The sequence below is a fragment of the Colossoma macropomum genome, unplaced genomic scaffold, assembly GCF_904425465.1.
Source record: "Colossoma macropomum unplaced genomic scaffold, Colossoma_macropomum, whole genome shotgun sequence".
NCBI lineage: Eukaryota > Metazoa > Chordata > Actinopteri > Characiformes > Serrasalmidae > Colossoma > Colossoma macropomum.
In genome coordinates this window covers 34,821,695-34,847,625 of record NW_023494798.1, presented here as the reverse complement: position 1 = coordinate 34,847,625, position 25,931 = coordinate 34,821,695, and the positions used below count along the sequence as shown (strand labels likewise).

The following is a 25,931-nucleotide window of genomic DNA, read 5'->3' as shown; positions in this document are numbered from 1 at the left end:
ATAGTCCACCAACCAAAAATATCCAGCCAACAGCGTCCTGTGGGCAGCGTCCTGTGACCACTGATGAAGGACTAGAGGATGACCAACACAAACTGTGCAGCAGCAGATGAGCTATCGTCTCTGACTTTACATCTACAAGGTGGACTGACAAGGTGGGAGTGTCTAATAGAGTGGACAGTGAGTGGACACAGTGTTTAAAAACTCCAGCAGCACTGCTGTGTCTGATCCACTGCAGAGAAACAGATGGACTACAGTCTGTAACTGTAGAACTACAAAGTGCTCCTATATAGTAAGTGGAGCTGATAAAATGGACAATGAGCGTAGAAACAAGGAGGTGGTCAGAATGTTATGCCTGATCGGTGAACACTGTAACACTTAAACTCACCTTTGAGTCACAACACAACTGCACCCTCTAGTGTCTCTGCAGGGAAATTACAACCTGCTTCATTACATTGTTTTCTAGATGGAAATGTTCTCTGTATTCAGCTTGTTTGTTGTGAAACTCAAAATCTTCTATCTCTGAAGATCCACACACACACAGGTTTTGTTTTTATACAGTGTCAGGACGTGAGGTCATATACAGCCGTATGCAAAAGTTACCATAACATTCCCTGGTAAAATTACAGTTTTTGTTGATTTTCTGATTGAAAATAAGATCGTCTTCTACAGAGGACACATATAGAATTTTCTGAAAATATTAGTGCATGATTTTTTACTGTTTTTACTGTTACTGTTGCACAGGCCACATTTTATTTGTATGTTTGAATGTGTTAAATTTGGCAAATAAACAGTGATTGTGTATTAAAATGTGCAGAAGTGTGTCTCTGTAGAAAATCTCTGTACAAAACGTGTAATTTGACCAGGAGGCGCACAATGTTTTGCATACAACTGTATATATGTAAGTAACTCTTAACTATGAGAACCAAAAATAAATGGTTTTGCTTTTTCACTTTTAAAAAGGAAACATGGAGTTTTTGTTAACAAAAAAACTCTTAATAAAGTCAGGAGTCAGAGCTGCAGTCAGAGTTTTTGTCCTGAAAATATATGAAAACACACACACACGTTTGTCTTGCTATACATATGAGGACATCCATAGACTTCTATTGATTTTTGTGTGACTGTAGCTAAATAACACTACACCAAAACCTAACCCTAACCTTAACCTCAGTATCCAAAAGGCAACTCTTTTAGTTTTCAAATAAAAACAGTACTGGTGAAAACAACACATGCTCAAGTGAGGACCAGCGTGTCCTCACTTGAGCAAAAATTTCATATAGTCCTATCATAGTGAGGACATGGGGTCCTCATAAGTATAGCACTACATACACACACACAGACACAGAGGCTGATGTCTCTTTATATAAAGCTCGTGTTCACACTGATCAGGGTCAGTGTATGTGGGGTGTTAGCTGGGTCAGGCTCTGAGGGGCGGAGCCTATTTCTGCCCCAGGTTCCCATCTGTCACACTACCCATGATGCCTCATGCTCCAGTTCTCCTCACGGCTGAGTAAACTTGGAACACACACAATCTTACACGCTTGTGCTGGTGTGTGTTTGGTGTGTGTGTGTAAGTATTTCTCCTCGTGGAGATCAGCCAACCGTCCCCACAACCACACAGTGTTCATGTTTTCATCATCCTGGGGGGATTCGGACCCCACAGAGAGATAAAAACACACGGACAAAAACACAATTGTCCATTTTTAAAAGAGCGTCTCTACAGAGGAAACGTTCCGTCTTTTCCTCTAACCTTCGGCGTCTCTACAGAGGAAACGTTCCGTCTTTTCCTCTAACCTTCAGCGTCTCTACAGAGGAAACGTTCCGTCTTCCTCTAACCTTCAGCGTCTCTACAGAGGAAACGTTCCGTCTTCCTCTAACCTTCGGCGTCTCTACAGAGGAAACGTTCCGTCTTCCTCTAACCTTCAGCGTCTCTACAGAGGAAACGTTCCGTCTTCCTCTAACCTTCGGCGTCTCTACTGAGGAAACGTTCCGTCTTCCTCTAACCTTCGGCGTCTTTCCTGAGGAAACGTTCCGTCTTTTCCTCTAACCTTCAGCGTCTCTACAGAGGAAACGTTCCGTCTTCCTCTAACCTTCAGCGTCTCTACAGAGGAAACGTTCCGTCTTCCTCTAACCTTCGGCGTCTCTACAGAGGAAACGTTCCGTCTTCCTCTAACCTTCGGCGTCTCTACTGAGGAAACGTTCCGTCTTCCTCTAACCTTCGGCGTCTCTACTGAGGAAACGTTCCGTCTTTTCCTCTAACCTTCAGCGTCTCTACAGAGGAAACGTTCCGTCTTCCTCTAACCTTCGGCGTCTCTACAGAGGAAACGTTCCGTCTTCCTCTAACCTTCAGCGTCTCTACAGAGGAAACGTTCCGTCTTCCTCTAACCTTCAGCGTCTCTACTGAGGAAACGTTCCGTCTTCCTCTAACCTTCGGCGTCTTTCCTGAGGAAACGTTCCGTCTTTTCCTCTAACCTTCGGCGTCTCTACAGAGGAAACGCTCCGTCTTTTCCTCTAACCTTCGGCGTCTCTACAGAGGAAACGCTCCATCTTTTCCTCTGACCTTCGGCGTCTCTACTGAGGAAACGTTCCGTCTTTTCCTCTAACCTTCGGCGTCTCTACAGAGGAAACGTTCCGTCTTTTCCTCTGACCTTCGGCGTCTCTACAGAGGAAACGCTCCATCTTTTCCTCTGACCTTCGGCGTCTCTACTGAGGAAACGTTCCGTCTTTTCCTCTGACCTTCGGCGTCTCTACAGAGGAAACGCTCCATCTTTTCCTCTGACCTTCGGCGTCTCTACTGAGGAAACGTTCCGTCTTTTCCTCTAACCTTCGGCGTCTCTACTGAGGAAACGTTCCGTCTTTTCCTCTAACCTTCGGCGTCTCTACAGAGGAAACGTTCCGTCTTTTCCTCTAACCTTCGGCGTCTCTACTGAGGAAACGTTCCGTCTTTTCCTCTAACCTTCGGCGTCTCTACAGAGGAAACGTTCCGTCTTTTCCTCTAACCTTCGGCGTCTCTACTGAGGAAACGTTCCGTCTTTTCCTCTAACCTTCGGCGTCTCTACAGAGGAAACGTTCCGTCTTTTCCTCTAACCTTCGGCGTCTCTACAGAGGAAACGTTCCGTCTTTTCCTCTAACCTTCGGCGTCTCTACAGAGGAAACGTTCCGTCTTTTCCTCTAACCTTCGGCGTCTCCACTGAGGAAACGTTCCATCTTGTTGTTTGTTGGAAATGAAAGAAAAGTAAATTAACATTTTTAACAAGCAATGTTCTAAGTTGTTTATTTATTGGTAAAGGGGAACTCCACTGATTTTTCAAAATTTCTCCATAACTCAGTGTGTGAGGTGTATTCAGAGAGATTCAGAGTGGTTTGGTGTGAAATGGTTCAGATGTCTTTACAGTGGTGGTGATAGGAACCAGGGGTCGCCATGACTACAACACAAATATAGACATTTTATTTACTATCCAGAACCACCAGTGAACCTACACGAGTCTTCTGAGTCTATATGGAATGTTGATGATGGGAAATAGTGGAAAATCTGAAATAATCAGTTTTCTTTGGGGACTATTTTGCCTCACAGCGCCCTGCATGTATCCCTCCACCATGAATGGAGTTTAAGTTCTCTAAACTATCATAAACAGTGTCTCAGTCATCAGGCAGTGAATTCATAACCATTTCATGTAGGAACTTTCTGTGAGGGAGCTTTTAGAGGTGGACGTCTGGTTCCTATCACCACCACTGTGAACAGTTCTGACTCTGTTTCTCTAGAACAGAGCATTTCACACCAAACCCCTCTGAACGACTCTGTTTACATCTTAACTGTTTAATTATGCAGAAATTGTGAAAAATTGTACAGGTTAATCCTTTGCATATCTAGTATCTCCAGTTTTCTGAAACAGATTAATAAACTGGGATTCTTTATGTTTATTTCCTCATTCCCAGCAGCCTGTTAGAGCAGAGAAGATACAGGCCATGAAAATCCTGTTTTTTCCTCGTTCAATCTCTAAAGGCAGTAATCTTTCCACTAAGTCTGAAGTAATGAGTAGCAAATCCACCAGAGATTAAGAAACAAGGCTCTCCCGAGGCTCCGTAAAGCGTCTCTCTCTCTCTCTCTCTCTCTTTTCTTCTGTCCATCTATCGCACCAAAAAGGCTTCTTCTATTGTTACGATGTCAAGCTTGTAATAATAGAAGAAACCCTTTTGGTGCTACACAGAGCCCTTTTCTGTATAAACCTTCTACAGCACATTCTCCATCAATCTGAAGAACCATTTCACGATGCAAAGAACCTTTTAGTCATGCAAAGAGTTCTTTGAGTGTTCACGGTTCTATGTAGAACCATTTTCCCTACTAAAAAATCCCTTGAAGAACCATCATTTTTAAGAGTGTAGACTAGGTTTGTATGTGTGAGATTAACCACAGAAACAGTGTCTACAATATCGTCTGAAATTGGCTGATGATATTGTTATTGTTATTATTATTGAGTGCCGGCAAGTCATTTTTGACTCGTGGCAGCCATATGGACAGTGTTCCTCCAGCTGGTTATACAGACTAATTTAAATAAAGTAACCTTATTTTGGGAAACTAGGATTTGGAGCTCTCCACTACGAAAGAAAGTGTAATTTTGTAGATATCAACTTTACAATCTTTAAAAACATTCCAAAACATTGCATTCTTAAAACAAGTCTTGGAATTTTTCCTTCGTAGCAGAGAGCTTCATGACTTTTCCAGCTGATTAATCTCAGAAACACAAATCTGTTCTTCATTTCCAACATTTTCTGGCTTGTTAAGAGTTCATTGTTTGCAGCGTCCCCAAATGAACAGCTGAATTATTGTTTTTTGTCATTTTTAAGTCGTTGTGTTTCTCGTTAGCGGAGTTAGTGAAGCAGTTTGTTCTATGTGGCGTATTATCATATCACTGCTGTTGGAAGAAAACCTTCTATCTACATTTTGTCCATTTTTTTGTTTTCCAGTTTTTGACATTATTTGAAAATGCCTGTTGATCTTTACATTGTGTGTAAATTTCATGATGAATGGATCAAAAGAAACGACCCAAAATTACTTGGAAAAAAGTCTGGTTCCATTGACTTACATTAAAAGTGAAGTAGGTTTTTTCCTTCTCCTGTAAAGTTACCATTTTGGAGATACGAGGTTTTGTTTCAACAACAGCGATATGTCTGTTTTGAGTTTCTTCAGGAATGTATTTTATTATCCAGTATTTGAGCTCATTTCAGGAAATTTTGTACTGAATGAGGTTTTGAGAAAATGCCTAAAACAAGATTCACCTTTTATCACCATTTCTGCCATTTTTACATTTTTGCATTATTTGAAAACCCCAGTTATCCTTTGAATTGTGTTAAAATATCATGATAAACAGACAGAAATTGTCCGACGTTACTTGGGAGAAAAATCTTCTTATTCCAAGTTAGGAATGTTGCTTCTCCAGTAAAGTTTCCATTTTGGAGAGAGGAAGTTTTGTTACAAAAGCAATGTTTAGTTTTTCCTAAAACAATGCATTAAACCAATGAAATACTTTCAGATATTCAAATCATAAAATGAAATTTATGAAATGAATTTGTTGGTAAAAAGTAAAAATTCTCACTGAATTGCCAGATGATTTTGCTTCATTCTTGATTTGGTTTTGTTTTACCTGATTTTTGCGGTGCAGTCCTGCAGAGTGACAGCTGTAAAAAAGTTTTGTACATATTTTGTTTCTTAACTTTCTTCTCTCTCCCTCCCTCCTCTCTCTCTCTCCGTCTCTCTCTCTTTCCCTCTCTCTCTAGGGAGGCTGCCTCAGGTACCCAGCGGACCACCACGGTGACCTTCGCCATCCCATCCACCCCGTCCTCCAGCCTGCCTCCGCACGTGTCCAGCCCAATTTCATCACCCCCCTCCGCAGGCCACGCCTCCTCCCTACCAGGCTCCTCCTCGTCCTTGCCGGGCTCCGCCTCCTCTCCCACCCTGACGGACGTGTTCGGCCTGCCCACTCCGCCCCTGGGGAGCCTGGGCTCAGGCAGCAGCCGCTCGCCGTCCCCGCTGACCCTCCTGCAGGCCGCCTCCAACAAGCCGTTCGCCAACAAACCCATCCTGCTGTGGACGAAGCACGATGTAGCCGACTGGCTGGAAAGCCTCAACCTGGGGGAGCACAGGGACACCTTCATGGACAACGAGATCGAGGGCTCCCACCTCCCCAACCTCCAGAAAGAGGACCTCATAGACTTAGGAGTGACCCGCGTAGGCCACCGGATGAATATAGAGAGGGCGCTCAAGCTGCTACTGGACAGATAAGGGGGGGTGGGGTCACATCATCCGTTTTCTTTTGCGGACCAAGGCGCTTTTTTCAACTTGTGTTCAGTGGGAGAGGCGCGTTTGCTCGCGTCCTGTGCGCCCCGGGCGGCCGGCTGTCTTTTTTTGTGCCCCGAGTTGAAAAGACCTTCAACTCAAAGCGGTCGAGTAGCCTACGTCATGAGCGCAACCAATCAGACGAACGGGAAGGCGGGCCTTCGGTGACAGTTGTTAGACGTGGAGGAGGGGCTAGTGGTTGCGGTCACTGAGTACCCTGAACTTTTTACGATTTTCACGGAGCGAAATTATCACAACATATCGAAACGGTAGCTGGCCAGCAAGCTAGCTGTGCTAGACGTCACAAACCAACTAGCTTCCTAGATGCTAAAACGCAGCTGATGCTATTGTTGCTTGGAAACAAGGAGAAATGGAACCAGAAGCAGAATCGTGAACCCCCAAGAAAAAGAATCCCCCTTAAGGGAGGGTCCAGGGCTTTCCCCTTATATCTCCATCCCTCTATTTGTTTTACGTGCTGACCTGGTATGTGGTCATGCAGTTAGCGAGGCCGAAACAAGACAGGAGGACCCTTCGTAAGGACGTCCCTCTTGCGGCTCTTCCACTGCCCAGAGTGACAGTGTCCAAGAGAAGTCTGCAGAGATGACGCTCTGGTCTGGGAAGGCCTTGGTCCAGCACAGTTTGGTCACCTCCTTGGTCTGATGCTGCTTTTTCTGTTTGCAAAATTATCGTAAATACGGTCCCCCGATAACGGTGCGATATATCGTTTGTGTTTGGTATCACAATGTCAGTCTTCGTGATACTGATTTTACAGGAGGCTCCAAATATACAAATGAGCCTCAAACAAATCCCAATATTTAGGAGCATTCCAAACAATCTGGGATATTCCCGATCAGTGTTTGGATGAATGGAGGCATCAAGTAATCAAGGCAAGTTTATTTATTGAGCACATTTCGTACACAAAGGCAATTCAGTGTGCTTTACATAAATAAAAGCAAACGGGAACATCAAGAGGAAAGTAGAGAAAAAAAGAGTGTGAAAAGATACAAAGTGCTTTAGCTTAAAGAACTAGAACAGTTCATTTATAAAGGAAGTACAAAGTCCATAAAAGCAGAATAAAAACAGAAAAAGACAAAAGGCTTTAGTATCATTGAAATTAGCTTATTAAAGGTAATGTAGGATACGGGCCCTTTAAGGTTCTGTTAAAGGGCCCATATCGCTGCTGTTGGAACAAAACCTCGTATCTCCAAAATGGTAACTTTACAGGAGAAGGAAAAAACCTACTTTACTTTTAATGTAAGTCAGTGGAACCAGAATTTTTTCAGAGTAACTTTTGGTCGTTTCTTTCAGTCCATTCATCATGAAATTTACACACAATATGAAGGGTAAAAGACATTTTCAAATTATGTCAAAAACTGAAAAATGCCAAAAATGGAGATTCGAGGTTTTCTTCCGACAACAACGATACACTACGTTTTTATTTTTTTCTCTTGAGATCCACTTACAATATTTTTTAACATTTGTGTGGTTTTATGTACCAAAAATTATCATATTTCATTTTACATGACCATTTTCCAACTTCTCTGTATCTCTTAAACAGGCTGTTTTTGTTACTGTGCCTTTAAGACTGATATATGTAAATGAGCTCTGTTCTGATTGGCTGTGCCTCATTCAAAAAGCAGTCCTTATAACTTCAGCAAGAGTGGGTGGGGCTAAACTGGTTTAGGGGGAATGGACCGTTTTCTCAGTCACTGCTTCGTCACGTCCACCTGTAAACAGTAGCGTTATCGAACTTCCACCTGCACCGTTTAACAGAGCGACAGTAGAGGGTCTCCGGTTTTCAGCATCCCTCAAAAATCGTCCTTCGGCCTCAGCTCAGTTAATAGAAGAGCAGTTTGCATGTCTGGTAGCTCCTCTAACATGAGCAGAAAGGCTAGTCTGACGTGGCTGAAACTCGTCACGCAGAACTTAAAACCATTTGGACTCTGTATGAATCTGCGCATCTGTCACTGTTTACCACTGAACTCAGGGGCAGCCTGGTAAACAACAGAGCCACGCATCCCACGACTGAAAGCGCAGCTCCGTGTCAAAGCAGGTGCGTTTAGACGACGGAATGTATTCCGCAAAAATCCGCGTCGGAACTGTGAGGAATCTGCCTGAGACAGGTTTGCGAAGCGGAGAAGAAGCGGATTATTATGTTCATCACCAACATCACACATCCCTAAACAGACCTGCACTCACTGCGCTCTATTCTGGAGAAAAAGTCCAGCAGGTTTAGTTTTTCCTACTCAGCCCATGTAAACATTAGCAGCATTAGCGAGAGCCCTGAACACCATAACCAGCTCAGAGACACAGCGTCGTATTTCTACAGTACAGTTACTGATCACCGAGCTGCAGTGGAGACGAGTCCGTTTCTCAGGGTTTTAATAAAACCTCTGTGACGACCATCTCCAGGATTTTAAACTCAGCAGTGAATGAATGTCTGTCTCAGAGCATTTTAATCACAGATGTGAGTAAATCTGTCCTGTACAGCCCGTTTTCACTCTACAGCCCAGTTTACTCTCTTTTTTGATTGGTTGCCTCGTTAAATGTGACACATGACGAGCAGAGCTTTACGGCTGAAGTTGAACATTGTTAAACCTGATCGAGTGGAAACTCAGGTGAGGCTGTTCAGTTGAATTATTGGTGCATTAGAAACGCAGCGATGATTTCAGGCAGTATCAGCCATTGTTTACAGCGCAACCGGAAGCCGTTTAGTGCTACCATTTACTCTTCCGCATTAACGAACATGGAAGTGTGAAAGTGGTCTATAGGTGGACGTATGTAAATGAGTTGGTTCTTGCGACATCACAGAAACAGCAAATCCAAAGCAGGATGTTTTTGCAGCTTAGTCTCCAAATATGGACTCTTTCAAAATTCCTTTCTTATAAAAAATCAGGTGGTTTTATGTGATATTGGTCCATTAAAGTGAACTGTCGGACTGTCTCTGTTCCACTGCAGTGTAAATAGGTCCTCAAAAAAGAAGTTTGGCTAAGATAATGTGGTCCACTGATGTTCTAAATTGTAATTGCAGTTGTAATATCTAGCGATTTTATTGCAGCACTCATGCTGCCCCAGTTTGCAACCTGAAAGTTGCACACAAAAGTTTCCAGACTTAAATTTTAGTGCACAGTTTCTATTTATTTGCTGAATTTAACATGTAGGGAAAAAATATGTGCCATAACTTCTGCAAAGCTCTCATTTTATGGTATATTAGTTTCCCCCTGTGTGTTGAATTCAGTAAATAAACAGTAACTGTGCAGTAAAATGTGCAGAAGTGTGTTCTCGGTAGAGGATATATAACTTATTTACACGTGGCTTTTGACCAGGGGTGCAAAAACTTCTGCACATTTAACTGCTGTACATTTTCACAGTGAGGGGGAAAAATGTATTAAACATATCAGGCTAGCTAACATTAGTGCTGCGTTTACCGAATAGGTGCATCCACTGAGCACATAATGCAGCACGACTCACCTTTTGAATCCTTTACGTTGATTCAGTTCAGTATGATTCGTTAGTGAATCATGAAATCACAGATTTCACCACAGTCCACTTCGATTGAGCTATGCTGGTCCAACGCAATTTAAAAATAAAAATGTTCTGAATGTGACTGAAGGAGCTGTTTGGACAGTAGTGGAATATAGACAGTGAAACAGTGAGCTTTAAAGGGACATATCACAGAAAACCAAATTTCACACGGTAATTCTTTTCTTTTTTTTGTTTTTTTTTGAAGGAAGAGTTTGACAATTCCCGGCCGGGTGACCAGGGTCATTTCTGTGTGGAGTTTGCATGTTCTCCCCGTGTCTGCGTGGGTTTCCTCCGGGTACTCCGGTTTCCTCCCACAGTCCAAAAACATGCAGTCAGGCTGATTGGACATGCTAAATTGCCTCTAGGTGTGACTGTGTATGTCTGTCTGTCTGCCCTGTGATGGACTGGGTGTATCCTGCCTTCCTCCCAATGACAGCTGGGATAGGCTCCAGCACCCCACCGCGACCCAGAAGGATAAGCGGTTTAGATGATGGATGGATGGATGGAGTTTGACAATACAGTCCATATATGAAACTAAGCTGCCTTAAAATTACTTTTGTGATGTCACAAGAACCAACTCATTTACATATATCCTGTTCAGCCTACAGCAGTGTAGCCCGCCCACCCACACTGAAGTAAGGAGTGTTTCAGCTCTGAGTGCTTTTTGAATGAGGCATAGCCAATCAGAACAGAGCTCATTTACATGTATCATTCCTAAAGGCACATTCAAACCAGCCTGTTTATTTCTAAGGGATAAAGAGATTTTTATCATTTTTGGTACGTAAAACCACATGGATGTTTTTAAGTGGACCTCAGGAGAAAATATAAAATGAAAATACAAGAAGAAAATGTGAGATTTGGGCCCAAGAAATGTAATTTTGGCCCAAAAATAAGGCACATGCTTCTCATCATCTACCCGAAGTTAAGCCCCACAACCCCTCATCTGTTAGAGAGGAAAATTTGGTAACACTTTACTGTGGGGTTCTGTTCATAAGGCTACATAACACCTACATAAGCTCGTCATGGCAACTGACATAATCATACATAAACATTTATAAATGCTTATTCCAGAATGATGCCTGTTGGAATAAGCAATTATAGACATTTATGTAGGGTTATGTCAGTTACCATGATGAGCTTATGTAGGTGTCATGTAGCCTTATGAAGAGACCCCTACAGTAAAGTGTTATTGAAAATTTTTAGTGTATGTACATTTTAAAAGTATATTTTCTTTTTAAAACAAACACAAAATATAGAGCAATGTTATAAAATACATTTTTAAAAGCTCAATTTGAAACCGACCTACCTTATTTGTGTATTTCGCTACGTTCACATTACAAGCCTCGTTGCTCAAATCCGATTTTTGCTCAAATCCGATCTCTCTGACACGATGGTTCACACTCGTTTAGGTAAGTGACTCAAATCTGTCATTAATGTGATGAACCGGCGTCCTGAAATGACCCTCATGAGCTCATCCTACTCAGTAACGTCACGTGAATGAATCACGTTCATCATCAGCACAAACTAACGAGCAGAACGAGCTTCGCTGAGAAGATCATTAACTCTGATCAGCTCTCAGCTTCATTATTAGAGCGAGACGAAGGAGAAAAAGGTGAGATGAGCTGCTTTTCCACCGTTTACAGGCTTTAACTTCTGTTCGGCGCTGCTGCCATGGTAACGCTGAATGATGGCGCATGCGCAGTGGAAATAAAGCACATGAATTCCGATCTGAGCGTCACATTAAGGTCGCATGGCCACGAATCGGATACGTATCTGATCTAGGACCACATATGAAAGTGATTTGAAAAGATCAGATTTGTGTCCACACAGCTCTGAAAACATCAGATCTGAGTCACATTAGGGCAAAAAATCAGATTTGTGCCACTTCAACCTGGTAATGTGAACGTAGCATTTGTCCTTTTAGCTCTCAGCCCACCACAAGCATTGCAGCTTGGAATCTCAAAAAGTTTTGGCACCCCTGCTGTAGTTAATTTCCTCCTTTTATGGCTGTAATGGTAAAGCTGCTCGTTCACTGCTGAGCCTCAATCGGCTTAATCACTAAACTGTGCTGGACTAAAGCTCCCAGTGCTGAAGTTGGTGTAACGCCCTGACCGCTTTGGACTTACTGACTTTTTCACACCCGCCTCACACGGGCCGCCCTTAACCAGCTGAGCTGGGGCTCCTTTTCTATCTTTGCTAGAAAATAATTATTTCTTCACTAAAAAAGTCTGAGATGTGTTAATGTGGCGCAGCCGCTGCCTGTGGCGAGCGTACAATCACCTTTCCCTTGTTTTGGCTTCTCACTCGTGTTTGTGTGTAAATGAGACCCGAGCCAAAAATGTTGGCACCTTCACAGTAATACACCAACACCCTGTTAGCTGAGTCCTCACTTTCTAGGCCTGTGGTATCGGGACGGGGGGTCCCAGTGTAGCAGCCCCTCCTACGTTTGTTTGAGTTAGACCGCCGTCTCTCTGAATGCTGGAAGGGGGGAATAAAGTTCCGACTCATCCTCGTCTTCCTCGTCTCTGCAGGTGAGCAGGAGGGTAGATTAACCCATTTATCTGCTCGAAATAACTTTATTTTGAATAAGTGCCACTGTTTCCTCCCCCGTCAACTTACACGATCTCTCTCGCTAACCCGCGGTCATTCAGATATTTTCTAGCTTCGGTCTTCATTCTTCATGTCTCCATTACTTATCTACACACGTGCTGTGTTTAAAGGAATAGTCTGGCAAAAAAAATATCCAATTTACACAATTTCCCTTTTATTCCAGATGGAATTGATTGGCTAAGACAGGCTTGGTGTCTCAAGTTTGCTTCTTCAGTTTTTAGCGAAGTTTATTTAAGCCGATTAGCATCACACACTCGCCTCAAACTGTGTGGAGGTGTTCAGTATCTCTAATAGACTTGATTATGTGGTCTCTGACACTGTATAACTCACTGTTATCTATAAACATGGACTACACTGCAAAAAATAGTATCTTGTCAAGTGAAATTATCTTAATTCTAATCAATTTATGTAATATTTCTTATTTTGAGATGGTCGTGCACTTATTAGAAGATTATCAAGCTCATTTCTAGATATTTTTTATCTGTTTAATTTTATTTTAAGTAAACTTTGTCACTATACTGGCAGATAATTTAGCTGGTTTCAAGCACATTTCTTTAAAACAAGCACAATTATCTGTCAACATAGTGAGATATACTTAATAAAATAAAACAAGTAAAAATGCTCAGAAATTAAGTTAAATAATCTTATAATAAGCGTAAAACAATCTCAACATGAGAAATACAGGATATATTGACTAGATTTAAGATCATTTTACTTGACAGACACAATTTCTTTATTGTAAATTACATTAGCATAGCAAAACACAGTAGTAGCAACCACCTTTAAGCCTGAATCATTTCCAAATTCTGTCTAATATGCAGTTTGCACAACAAAAAATTTACATCTGAGTGTCATTTTTCACAAACACACAATAAGAACATGACTTGAAATGTATAACTCACTGTATAACTCACTATAACTCACTATGTTGATGGGATTTTTACCAGTGTTCTCTAAAGCTTGTAACTGTAGCTGTGACAGAACACATTTGTGGGACCAGTTATTTGTGTAAATGTGACTTTTCTTTGTCAAACTATTCCTTTAACTCCTTTTAGGCAACTGTCAGTAAGAGGTAGAACTGTTCTGTGATGAAAACTTTAAAATATACACAATATTTAGAACCCCAAATGTAAAGAGAACATGGGTGAAAGAGTTTCAGTACTGAATGTGTGTAATCTGGAAACTAAGAGGCTGTAAACATTAGTTTGGACCCATACTGTTCCAATCTGTGATGAGGATTCACCTAATAATGAAGATTCAAACTGCTATTTAAACAAATTTAAAAGTCTATCACATCACTGTATCATCAATATAAAAATGTGGACTGCAATATTCACTGCAGGCCAAAAGTGTGGAAGCAACACTAACTTTGTACAAATAAACATGAATTTTCAATTTAGTGTTCAACTAAATTTCACACTGACAAGCAAAGATTTAATGCAAGTTCACCTGCCAATAAATTAGTGTCATGTGAACTTCAATAAATGATGATAATAATAATCATAATAATGATGATAATAATAATATACTACTTTACTTGAAATGAACTAGTATAATAATAATACACTAGTTCATTTAAAGTGAAATATAATCTCACTGTTTTTTTATCCAGACAAATTTAATCCAGATATCAAAATTCTTACAAATATATTGTAAGCACCTTCCCACAGTGTTATTACATGCCATTTTAGAACCTGATATGAGCAAACATTAAAAAAAAAAATTAGAACTAAGAAACTTCGGAGCACTATTTTAAAATTTTACTGAGTTGGATGAATTTTAAATTAGCACTGCAAATCAATGCACTGCAAAACATCTTTGGTTAAACTAGATGTGGTGTTGATTGCCAAATTGACTTAAAATTTTAGATATGGACAGTAATAGGTTATTATTTCCTTTTGTCTACGCATTTTCCGTGCAGAAATGCAGTATTGCGATCACCCGGCACTACTGATTTTTAATAAAACAATAGAAAATTCCTTGTGAATTGTGAACAAAAAGTAGCAAAATTAATATAGAATTAAAGTAAATTGTATATTTAAATTAACTACAAAATTTGACTAAACTAAACAGAACAAGTTATGTGGTATTTTTTGTGGTATGGTACCAAAATTAGTTGGACATGAATGAGTAATTGTAATTTTGCAAAACATTATTGGCTTCTATCCTTTTGGCCTGCAGCATGAAAGTGATCTTCTTACTTACATCAATAACATATGATGAGATGCAGTATTTGGGGAATATTACAATTTACAACTGGAATTCTTTGAGCATTTGTAGAAAAAGTGAGGACGATCACGAGCAGAAACAACCAGAGCTGTGCTTTTTTCACACTAACACATTAAACAGTAGCCTCATAACAAACCGATCAAATACTCCAATTTAGCTCACTCAGCATCATCAGGTATTACGAAGAGGATGGAAGGTGTTTTGGTGTTTTTTGTATTTAGATACTTTGAGCAAAGTGACTTCTTTACTTTTAAATGTATAAGAGAGTGTTTAAAAAAATACATAAATATATGGTTTATGAATTAGTGGAGCTTGAATTACTCTCCTGCTTAATGTAGTCCAGCCACTTTTCCGTAGCACGACTGGTTCAACGCCCGTTTTAAAGCGACAGTTTGGTGAAAAATCCGAATGTGCCCCTCCCTCTAACCCCACCCCTTTTACCCCCTTGACCCCAAATGTAAACGATCAGCTAAGACATGTTTGGTGTCCAAAGTTTGCTTCTTTAGTTTTGCACCGGAGCTCAGAGGCGAATGTTGCTGGCAGGTAACTGAAGCTTATACTCCACCAATTAGCATGGTGCTAACTGCAAAATTCAAAGCAGATTTCAGACATCAAACATGCCTCGACCTACTGACCAAATTTTGGGGAATTCTGTAAATTGGATTTTTTGCAAAACTTCCTTTAAGGAAAGCTTAAAAAACCAAACCCTCGACTGCCGTTATTCTCACAGAGTGGAGTGCGAATAAGCTCTGCGTGAGATTTCTGATGGTTTTCTTCTCTCTTACTGTGAGTCCTCCTTCCCAGCTGTGCGTATGAATGGTTTTAAAGATTATAGATTATTATAACCTGAGACTGGAAGGAAAATTCACGGGCTTTCTTTGGACGAAGGCTCACTCGAATTATCGCTGCTTGTGTCGACCCTTTTTAAATAGAGATTATTTTACAATAGAGTGCGACAGCAAAAAAAAAAAAGCACAGTATTTTTAATGATTTATATAGAATTATATGGAATTTTATAAAGCTATTTGACTGAAAAAGGTCACCTAAAGTGTGGTTTGCCAAATAAATGAAATAAGTACATTTAATAGATTCCTGATATAGCAATATTTATACTTGGTTCTTCTTGGTTGTGATTTTCAATAACCTAATCATACATCCTAAACCCTGTGATTTACAAAAAAACTTTATTATAATTACCAGAAACAGCACACAGATTTAAAGGTTGTTCTACATCTGAAATGTATTTACTGTTGGAGAATTATAATGGCAGAGTTTCTGTAAAATGTGTGTATATCTGACCAAATCGTCACGAGGTGTAAATGTATACATGATTTTTCAGGCCACTTACTAGAAATTGGTCTGAACACACTTTTACGGTATATTATATATTAAAGCTATTTAAAATTTTAAAAAAGAACTATGTGAAGAGTTTATGGAGCAACATATCACTAAGCTAATTTCTGTGTGGAAATGTAGATCTAAGTAGTAGTCGAAGTTAAAAGACATGCTGAATTTCACCACTGTGTGGATCAGGCCCCGTCACCATCCCACTGCCCGCTTCTAGCTACTTTTTTTTTTTTCAACCATTTTTACTTTTCTTTTGTATTCATTATAGATATGAAGCCTTTTCACTCTATTTTGTGTAGATCCTGTGTTCATGTTATCTATGTTGCTGTAATTTTGTGCTATCCAAATCCTTATTTAGAATTTAATGAATTATTAAAACTGAAAAAGAGAAGTTCCTGTAACTGCACTCTTTCCCCAAAAAATCCTCAATAATTCTTGTATGGCAACCAAAACTGACTGTAAGAAATAAATATAACATTATGACTGACCACTGATGTGAGTTTTCACTGATCCTAAACTGCCCTCTGCTGGTCACTATTATGGCTGCACACTGGGGTAAGAAATATTACAGTACCATTCAAGATGTAATTCTCATGCAAGAACGACAAGAATATTTACTGTTAAACCAAATAAGCACAGATTTTTTTTTTCTTTCTTTTTAATTTTCTTTTCCTTTTAGGGAAAGCTGATCTTGGTCTTCTGCTTTGGGACGTTTTATAAAGGTCATCCCCTCGGTCACTATTATGCATCAGGTGTGTCACAAAACTGGAAAAGTTTTAAATAATTTAATAATTTAATTATTAATAGTTTTAAAAGACAAAATTAAAATAGAAATAGATCTTAAAAAGTATAAATTCAAAAACAATTATAAATGGGCAAAAAATGTAAAAAAATAAAGCAATTTCTGATTTGATGTACATTCCTTTCTGTGAATTGCTTATTACAGATTATGAATTTTCTAGTTTAAAATGTCAAGGCATTTAAAATGATTGTGAAAAATTACGTCACTTTCTGAGTAGATGACAAATATCAGCAATATTAAAGAACAATGACTAACAAAGAGAGCATAATTAGTCCTGGTTAAGTGGATATTCAGTACTGCAGTCCAGAAAATATTGAACAAAAATCAATTTATTCAGCTTTTAATGGTATTTCTTTTATAATGGTTCTTTTTCCCTGTTCCAACTTATCAAATCCAAATTACACATATATAGGCTTAGGTGGTATGGCAATCATATATTAATACATAAAAACAAAATGTCAGCTGAAAATTCATGATAATTTGTACCAGAATCACACATTTTTATATATATATATATATATAAAAAAATGTGTGTGTGTGTGTGTGTACATGCATACAAGATTACAGAGACTATTTCCTTTTTTCTGTCCGTTTTCAGAGCTCAAAAAAAGGCAAAACTTCCAAACTGTTCAACTATGGTGTTTTTATTAATTGAAATTCCATTTCTTACAAACAAGCACGTAATGAGATTTAAGCCAGCAAAATACAGATAAAAATAAAAAGATCTGAAAAGGACACTTTTATAAAACCCCCAACCCAAAAGGATGTTGTGATTAGCCGTTGCTACACCTTAAGATGCATCACTAACTGAATTAGCGTCCCACCGCACCAGAACGGAATTGTTGCTAGATAAAATTAAGCTATGTATCATATTAAGCTAATATCAAAATCAATAGTGCTCGCAGTTACAGCATCCCAGCACACTCAGACGTAAAAGCCTCCTCACGTTACATTGTGTTGGTCAAGATGAAAACGTTACAGTGGCCCCGAGTACAATACACTACAACACACAGTGAGCACACGGACACAGACCAGGACGAACGACGACACTGCATGCCCAGGACATACAAACAAACTTCACCTAGACTTTGACGCCACCTGCGATTCCGCTTCTCAAAATCCATAATATATATTATCTGTCCGATCATAAAAAACATATTTCTTTGTTTATACACATCCTGGAATATTGGGAAGGGCCTGCAAAGCTGGTTGCAGGTCAGTTGTCGCATGCCGCCAAGTAAAAAGGGTAACGTGGTCAGGAGGTGTCATTTCAGCATTTAGTGTTTTTTCTTGTCGATTTGTAGCTACAAACGAACACGCATTAGTGTTTTATTTTGATGCAAAATGCAAAAGCTGCTCAAAACAAGAAGCTTCAGAGCCACGGAGTGCTAACATGATGGAGATAATGGAAGCAAACGAGAAGTATGAGCTGCTTCATCCAACAAACCAACCAAACTCTACTGCATTAGCTCTCAAGCATGCAAAAACACTCGGATCTTTGGTGGTCCTACCGCATCTCTAAGGCCAGAAACATACTCAACACAAGTACGTGAACGCAAATGACTGTACCAACTCACCTGCGTTCCTACTGAAAGGGGGCGCTAGAGGAAGAATCAGAGAGGATCTACTGTCATTCCAACAGCCTCAAAAGCTAAACATGGGCAGTAGAGGAGAGTGAACTGCTTTAGCTCTTCTGCTGGAATGGAAAGATGATAATGTATCATATTTTTATGTTTATGTAAACCGTTTTTCTGTGAGACTCGACTGCTTGTCTGCTATGGCAGTTGTCCACTTGGACAGGCTTGGTTGTCGTTACAGCGCCCCCTGCTGTAATGCTCAGATAGCAGCTTGCGCTTGCGTCACGTTATGAAATGTGTCGTGACACATTTTTGGTCGCAACTATGCGTGAAACCCCATCAGCGCAGCTCGAAGCGTCTGCGTTCGCGTCCTTGCGTGAAGTATGTTTCGGGACTAAACGTCCCTCCATAACACAAGGCCAGTCAGGATCTCACAGTGACTGAAGGAGCAGCTCAATTAGAAATGCTAACACTGCTGAATGGAGGTCAATAGTCACCAATTAGCATGATGCAACTGATGTAAATGCTACTATTGCTAACATTGAACGAAACAGCAACAAATTATGCAGCGTTATGTTAGCATATCCGGTTGAGCTCCTCCTTTAACACCTTTATTAGGGAGGATGCAAAGTTAATACCTTCATAAAACAGAGAAAAATAGAAAACCCAAGCCCAGACTTCATGTACACTGTCGATAAATCACTTATGCCAATTGTGGACTAACTAAATGCTAATATGAACGAGGAGGAGAGGAGAAAAGGATGATTTCGGAGTAAATGAAGGAAGCTCATGCTTTCTTAGCAGGATTAGCGATACAGAAAGTTTCTCTCTCTGTTTGGGGGGAAAAAACCCACCAACTTTGAGCACATGGATGAGGAAAAAAAAGGAGAGGGATAGAATGAAAGAGCAGAGAGAGAGATTGAAAGACCTGAGAACGCCCAACACTTCAGAAGCACCGTGAAGGATGGAGGGAGCAGGAGAAAGGAGAGGAAAGAGAAGGGATGAAGACGGAAAACGATGTGCAAGAAAACCCCTCTCCTCCAGGGAGGTGGGTGTGGCCAGCAGAAAGGGGTGTGGCTTTTACTGTCGGACTTCAACGTAATTGGCCGGAAAGAGTCCGTACGCTCCCCTGCACACGCCTCTCCACCAGCCCTCGTCAATCATCTCGATGTTGGTGATGATGTCATCGGGATCAAAGGAAATCTCGTCGTCGCCAGCTACAAATATGAACACACTGACGTTAGTTTGTAGTAACATTTGGTATAAAATCTGAGTTTTACTGAAACATTTCCAATAAAAGGAATACACTATGGCCAAAAGTATGTGGACACGACTCCTAATTATTGAGTTCAGGTGTTTCAGACACACCCATTGCTAACAGGTGGATTAAATTAAGCACAAAGCCTTAGATCTTAATAGACAAACACTGGAAGTAGAGGGTCTCACTGAAGAGCTAGATCTGCCCCAGACAACTGCAAGTGCTGTTATTGTGAAATGGTATGTAGGAGCACCTTTAAGATGAACTGGAACTTCGACTGTGAGCCAGGCCCTCTCGTCCAGCATCGGTGTCTGACCTCACAAATGCTCTTTTGACTACATGGACACAAATTCCCACAGACACGCTCCAAAATCTTGGAAAGCTTCCCAGAACAGTGGAGGCTGTTACAGCAACTCCACACTAATGCCACTGGTTTTGGAATCTAATGTCCAACAAGCTCAGTTGTGATGGTCATGTGTCCACATACTTTTGGCCACATAGTGTACTTGGGGCTGCTCGATTATGGCAAAAATCATAAATCACGATTGTTTTGGTGAACATTGAGATCATGAGCATTTAACATGATTACTCACTGAGTTTGGAAACACCAATCATTTATTAAACTTAAAAAACTTGGATTAACAGCAGACTTTAAATATAATTCAACTGAAAAAAACATTTAAAAAAAAAAAGATAAATTATATTTGTGGTTAGGACGCTAACGCTAAGTGGAAGCTTAGTGCTCATATTTTCACTCAACAGAAAAATATCATTTTGTCAATTCTATACAGACTCTGTAAATCACTGCTGTCAGAAGAAAACCTCGTATCTCCAAAACTTTACAGGCGAAGGAAAAACATACTTTATTTTTAATGTAAATCAATGGAACCAGATATTTTTCCAAGTCTTTTTGGGTCGTTTCTTTTAGTCCATTCATCATGAAATTCACAAGCAATGTAAAGGGTAACGGGCCTTTTCAAGTTATGTCAAAAACTGAAAAACATCAAAAATGGAGAGACAAGGTTTTCTTCCGACAACAGCTAAATATAGATGTTTATGCGTTTGACCAGAATAATGCAGTAAGTACTTTCTCCAATAAGCTAAGCTAAACTAGCAAGCAAGACAGCTAATCAGCCAAATTAGATGTTTTAGAGAGGCATAAAATGACCACAAGACAATTAAATTGTTAATCTTAGTTATTATAACGGTTCCAGCGTCTCTCAAGCAGGTGAAAACACACCTGAAGTGTCTACATGTGTGATACTGTGTTCCTGTAAATTAGTTATTGAAGTTGAAATCAACTTATTAAAAACCAGCAAACGTGAAAAACATTCTGAAAAGCTACGAGTCAGCAAGCTTCTGATGGGCTGTATATTGAGAGTTTCTCTTCTACCTGCATGTTCAAGTGTTTATTTAGGATAAATTGGACTCACCAGCCTGGTAATCATACAGGGCCACAGCGGTCACCCCCAAATCCTCTCCATAGTCGTAGGACTGAGTGTCTGAAAAAAACAGACCAAACACAAAGTCACCGACGTGAATCACTGCTCTTATGAAACATCTAAAGCTAGCTGACTGCTTATGGTGCCCCCTTGTGGAAATTTTCAGCTTGCTAAATGTGACCGAGTGAGTTACAAGCCAGGTTCACAACATGCTTTGAAAAGCACCCCACTGACCAACATGATCCGGTTTCAGAAAAAGTGGACTATATTTAGTCCAATTCGAAAACTGTCTAATAACTATAAGAGAAACTGGTTTTACACAACATATACTTTACATGTATCATTTTGTCAAAAAATGTCTTAATAATCAAAGTACAATATTAAATGAAACTAATTATTCTATTAATTTAAGTCTTAATAATTCCACTTCATTTTAATAATTGATGAAAAACAAATACCAGTGAAACAGAAAAAACTGAAATCAGTTTTGTTAATTTTTACGGTTATATTAACTGTTTATTTATATTATGTATATTCATTCAATGGTATTATTATGATTACTATTTTTAGTAGAAGGTGGAGAAATATGACATCACGATATAAACAAAGCAGCAGTATTCAAAGCACTACCAAGTTAAGCTAATGCTAGAATAGGCAGCTCACAGACAGCAACTACGTGACTTCCAGATGAAAACCTGACTAATATTTTGAGGCAGAATTGTAAAAAGGGGGATTTTTTAGCAACTTTTGTTTTAAAACTTAATATAAATACACAGATCACTATCAGGCAACAACAATCAGGAGAAAAATAAAAAGGGGGGGGCAGTCTTACCCTGGGGGGCTTCTATCCCCCGAGTTACCCTCCGTATCTTTGGGTGTATATTATATATTTATCTGCCGTTTCTACTTCAACATGATGGATCTTCAAGGGTTCTTTAGTAAGTACAATGGTCCTATATAGAATCATGAACACTCAAAGAACCTTTTGCATGATTAAAGGGTTCTCTGCATGGTGAAATGGTTCTTCAGATTGATGGAGAATGTGCTGTAGATGGTTCTATATAGAACCAAAAAGGGTTGTGCTATTGATACAAGCTTGACATCGCAACAAGAGCAGAACCCTTTTTGGTGCTATATAGAACCCTTTTCAAAAAAGGTTCTATACAGAATCATTTACAGCACATTCTCCATCAATCTGAAGAACCTTTGCAGTGTGCAAAGAACGCTTTAATCATTAAGTTAACTCTGAGTGTTTATGGTTCTATATAGAATCATGAACACTCAAAGAACCCTTTGCATGCTTCTGTACAAAACCTTTTTTGAAAAGGGTTCTATACAGCACCAAAAAGGGTTCTGCTGTTGTTGCGATGTCAAACTTGTATCAATAGCAGAACCTTTTTTGGTTCTATTTAGAACTCTACAGCACATTCTCCATCAGTCTGAAGAACCATTTGACCTTGCAAAGAACCCTTTAATCGTTGAGCTAACTCTGAGTGTTTACGGTTCTATAAAGAACCATTTCCTTTTTTAAAGAACCCTTGAAGCACAATCGTTTTTAAGTGCATAAATATTCTATATGTCCTGAGATATTTAGGCTATGTATCCTATTTAAGTGTAAATGTTGAAAATAAATTAAATAAATAAAATAAAAATAAAATGCTCTACACTCTTCAACAGCAGAGCGGTGAGTGTGTGATCTGCTATCACGGAAGGAAAGGGCTGGATTTATTTACATTTAGAGCTTTTATCTGATAAAACATTGTTTGATGCTGTAACCGCTTTGTAAACAGGGACGTCCTGTACTGGAGCGACCGGGTCTAAAAGGAACCACCAAAAATAAATCTTAAAATTGTGTGCAATGTTAATGGACTGACTGCAGGAAGGTCAGTGCATGTGTGTGTTTTCATTCAAAATAATGTACAGACACACCGGTCAGGCATAACATTATGACCACCTCCTCGTTTCTACGCTCCTTGTCCATTTTATCAGCTCCACTTACTATATAGGTGCACTTCGTAGTTCTACAGTTACAGACTGTAGTCCATCTGTTTCTCTGATACTTTGTTAGCCCCCTTTTACCCTGTTCTCAGTGGTCAGGACCCCCATGGTTGTTGATCTTCTGAGTGTAAACAAGTGAACACATCCTCTACAGAGACACACTTCTGCACATTTTAATGCACAAGTACTGAGTGTGTTTATATCCACACCAATAATATGATCATTATTGGATTTCTGCAGTCGTCTGATTATTCAAACATTTGTACAAACAGCATATTCTGATTTCTAAAATCAGATCACATCTAGAACTTTGATCTGATAGAGGTGGGATTTGAGCTCACACTGTAAAACTCACTGCACATCTTAAATACTGCAGAAAGTTGGAGTAACTTAATCTAATAAATTCAAATTAACTCAAAAGTGAATTGTTGATTTGGTAACTCGACTACTAAAAAAAGTTTTTTCAGCATATTTTGAGTTGAGGTAACTTTACTTAAATGTATTATATTCACTATTAACTGCTGACTTTACATGCAAATACAAACAGGCCAATGATGGGTTGTTTTTAAAGACTGTTGAAAATTTATTGTGGCTTAAAGTGATAAACAGAATAAATGTTTACATTTGAATGATTTGGACTTTTGCGCTTTTTTCATAACTTTATTTAGATGATTTTCATCAAACGGGATCTTTGAGTTGAATAAACTTATTACAATGTAGTTTAGACTCTCAGCTTTACTTGATAAACATCTGGTCATTGAAACCTTCTTGAGTATAAACTCACATCATTCCTATTGGCTCTTATTATCATATATTTACATATTGGGCGTGTCTCTTCACCATCACAACAGCCTGATTCAGCAGTGACCTGCACGACTGACTGTTTTATTGGTTCCAAGTGTTCTATGTATGCTATTCTGTACATCGCTGCTGTCGGAAGAAAACCTTGTATCACCATTTCTAACGTTTTTCAGTTTTGGACAGTTTGAAAATGCCTGTTACTCTTTACATTGTGTGTAAATTTGATGATGAATGGACCAAAAGAAACGACCCAAAATTACTTGGAAAAAAGTCTGGTTCCATTGACTTACATTAAGAGTAGAGTATATTTTTTCCTTCTGTAAAGGTACCGTGTTGGAGATGCAAAGTTTTGTTCCAACAGCAGCGATATGTATATAATAAGCCAAAGACTCATTCCCACTATAATGTACAACAGAATGAATTTAATGTAATCTAAATGTAATCTGCCTCACATCCCCAGATTTCAGAAAAACTGACCATTAGGATTTGATTAATATTTTCAGAAAACAATCTCACTGTGGCCAAAAGAGAGTGTTAAAAATCTATGTGCATCTTGGGTGGGGTGGGATTGGGTGGGATTGCGTGGGGTGGGAGGGTTTGGGGGTTGTCTATTGTATTTTGAAAATTCTTAAATAAAAAGACCTTGATCCAAAAAAAAGAACCCATTTTTTTACAGCCTCTCCATCTTTAACACTAAGACCCCCATCCTGTATGTCCACGTGTACACAAAAACAGAACCCAAACCGTTGAACTGAAAACATTAGGCTAATCTGAGATGGTCAGTGAGGATGTGGTTGGCGGGTTTTCCTGGGCTGACCCCTAATCTATTAAAAAGGGTTTGTATTTATGTAGTGGTACCTGCAGCCTGGTACTGGCCGTCCTGCTCATGCTCCAGCACCTGGCTCTGGTTCTGATAAAGATCCTCCTGAACCGGTTCGTCGTAGGTGGGTTCTGCTGCTGGGGCCGAAACCGGTTCCACCTCATACACATTGTCTTCCTTCTCTTCTATCTCACTGTGGGCCTCCTTGTTTAAATACACAAAAAAACAGGAGAGAGGAGACATTATACACTGATAACGGCACAATTAATCAGTGCTGTAGATTACATTAAAAAACATGCATTTTTATTGGTGGCATGTAATTAAGATCACCAAAAAGTGCTCTATAATGCTATATAATGTTCATATGACCCAAACAATCACTCTGACAGACTGTAATACACTACAGGAAGTGTAGGGGGCGATATGGCTTCTACTGTTTCATTTAAAAAGCTCTATAATGTTCATATGATCCACTCAGTCACTCTGACAGACTGTAATACACTACAGGAAGCGTAGGGGGCGATATGGCTTCTACTGTTTCATTTAAAAGGCCTCTGTAATGTTCATATGATCCACACAGTCACTCTGACAGACTGTAATACACTACAGGAAGTGTAGGGGGCGATATGGCTTCTACTGTTTCATTTAAAAAGCTCTATAATGTTCATATGATCCACACAGTCATTCTGACAGACTGTAATACACTACAGGAAGCGTAGGGGGCGATACGGCTTCTACTGTTTCATTTAAAAGGCCTCTATAATGTTCATATGATCCACAAAGTCACTCTGACAGACTGTAATACACTACAGGAAGCGTAGGGGGCGATACGGCTTCTACTGTTTCATTTAAAAGGCCTCTATAATGTTCATATGATCCACACAGTCACTCTGACAGACTGTAATACACTACAGGAAGTGTAGGGGGCGATATGGCTTCTACTGTTTCATTTAAAAAGCTCTATAATGTTCATATGATCCACACAGTCACTCTGACAGACTGTAATACACTACAGGAAGTGTAGGGGGCGATATGGCTTCTACTGTTTCATTTAAAAGGCCTCTATAATGTTCATATGATCCACACAGTCACTCTGACAGACTGTAATACACTACAGCTTTCTTTAGGTAAACAACATGTCAACAATAAAAAATACATTAACATTTTCTACCCATAATCAATCATTACAGC

General features: G+C 39.6%; 2 protein-coding genes across 4 annotated transcripts in view; one reads left to right on the top strand and one right to left on the bottom strand.

The window, feature by feature from the left end:
* Nucleotides 1-6,727, top strand: part of LOC118817849 (SH3 and multiple ankyrin repeat domains protein 2-like) — a 92,710-nt gene extending 85,983 nt beyond the window's left edge. The window contains exon 13 of the mRNA XM_036584806.1: nt 5,773-6,727. Within this exon, the coding sequence (XP_036440699.1) occupies nt 5,773-6,277 (505 nt within the window). The 3' untranslated portion in view covers nt 6,278-6,727. The remainder of the gene's footprint in view (nt 1-5,772) is intronic.
* Nucleotides 6,728-17,467: 10,740 nt separating this feature from the next.
* The window catches only part of LOC118817981 (src substrate protein p85-like), a 46,367-nt gene continuing 37,903 nt past the window's right edge, over nt 17,468-25,931 (bottom strand). For all 3 annotated transcript variants that reach the window (XM_036585054.1, XM_036585055.1, XM_036585056.1), the window contains 3 exons: nt 24,779-24,944; nt 21,113-21,181; nt 17,468-19,638 (listed from right to left, as the gene is read on the bottom strand). In XM_036585054.1, coding sequence (XP_036440947.1) covers nt 19,502-19,638; nt 21,113-21,181; nt 24,779-24,944 — 372 coding nt within the window. In that variant the 3' untranslated portion in view covers nt 17,468-19,501. The remainder of the gene's footprint in view (nt 19,639-21,112; nt 21,182-24,778; nt 24,945-25,931) is intronic.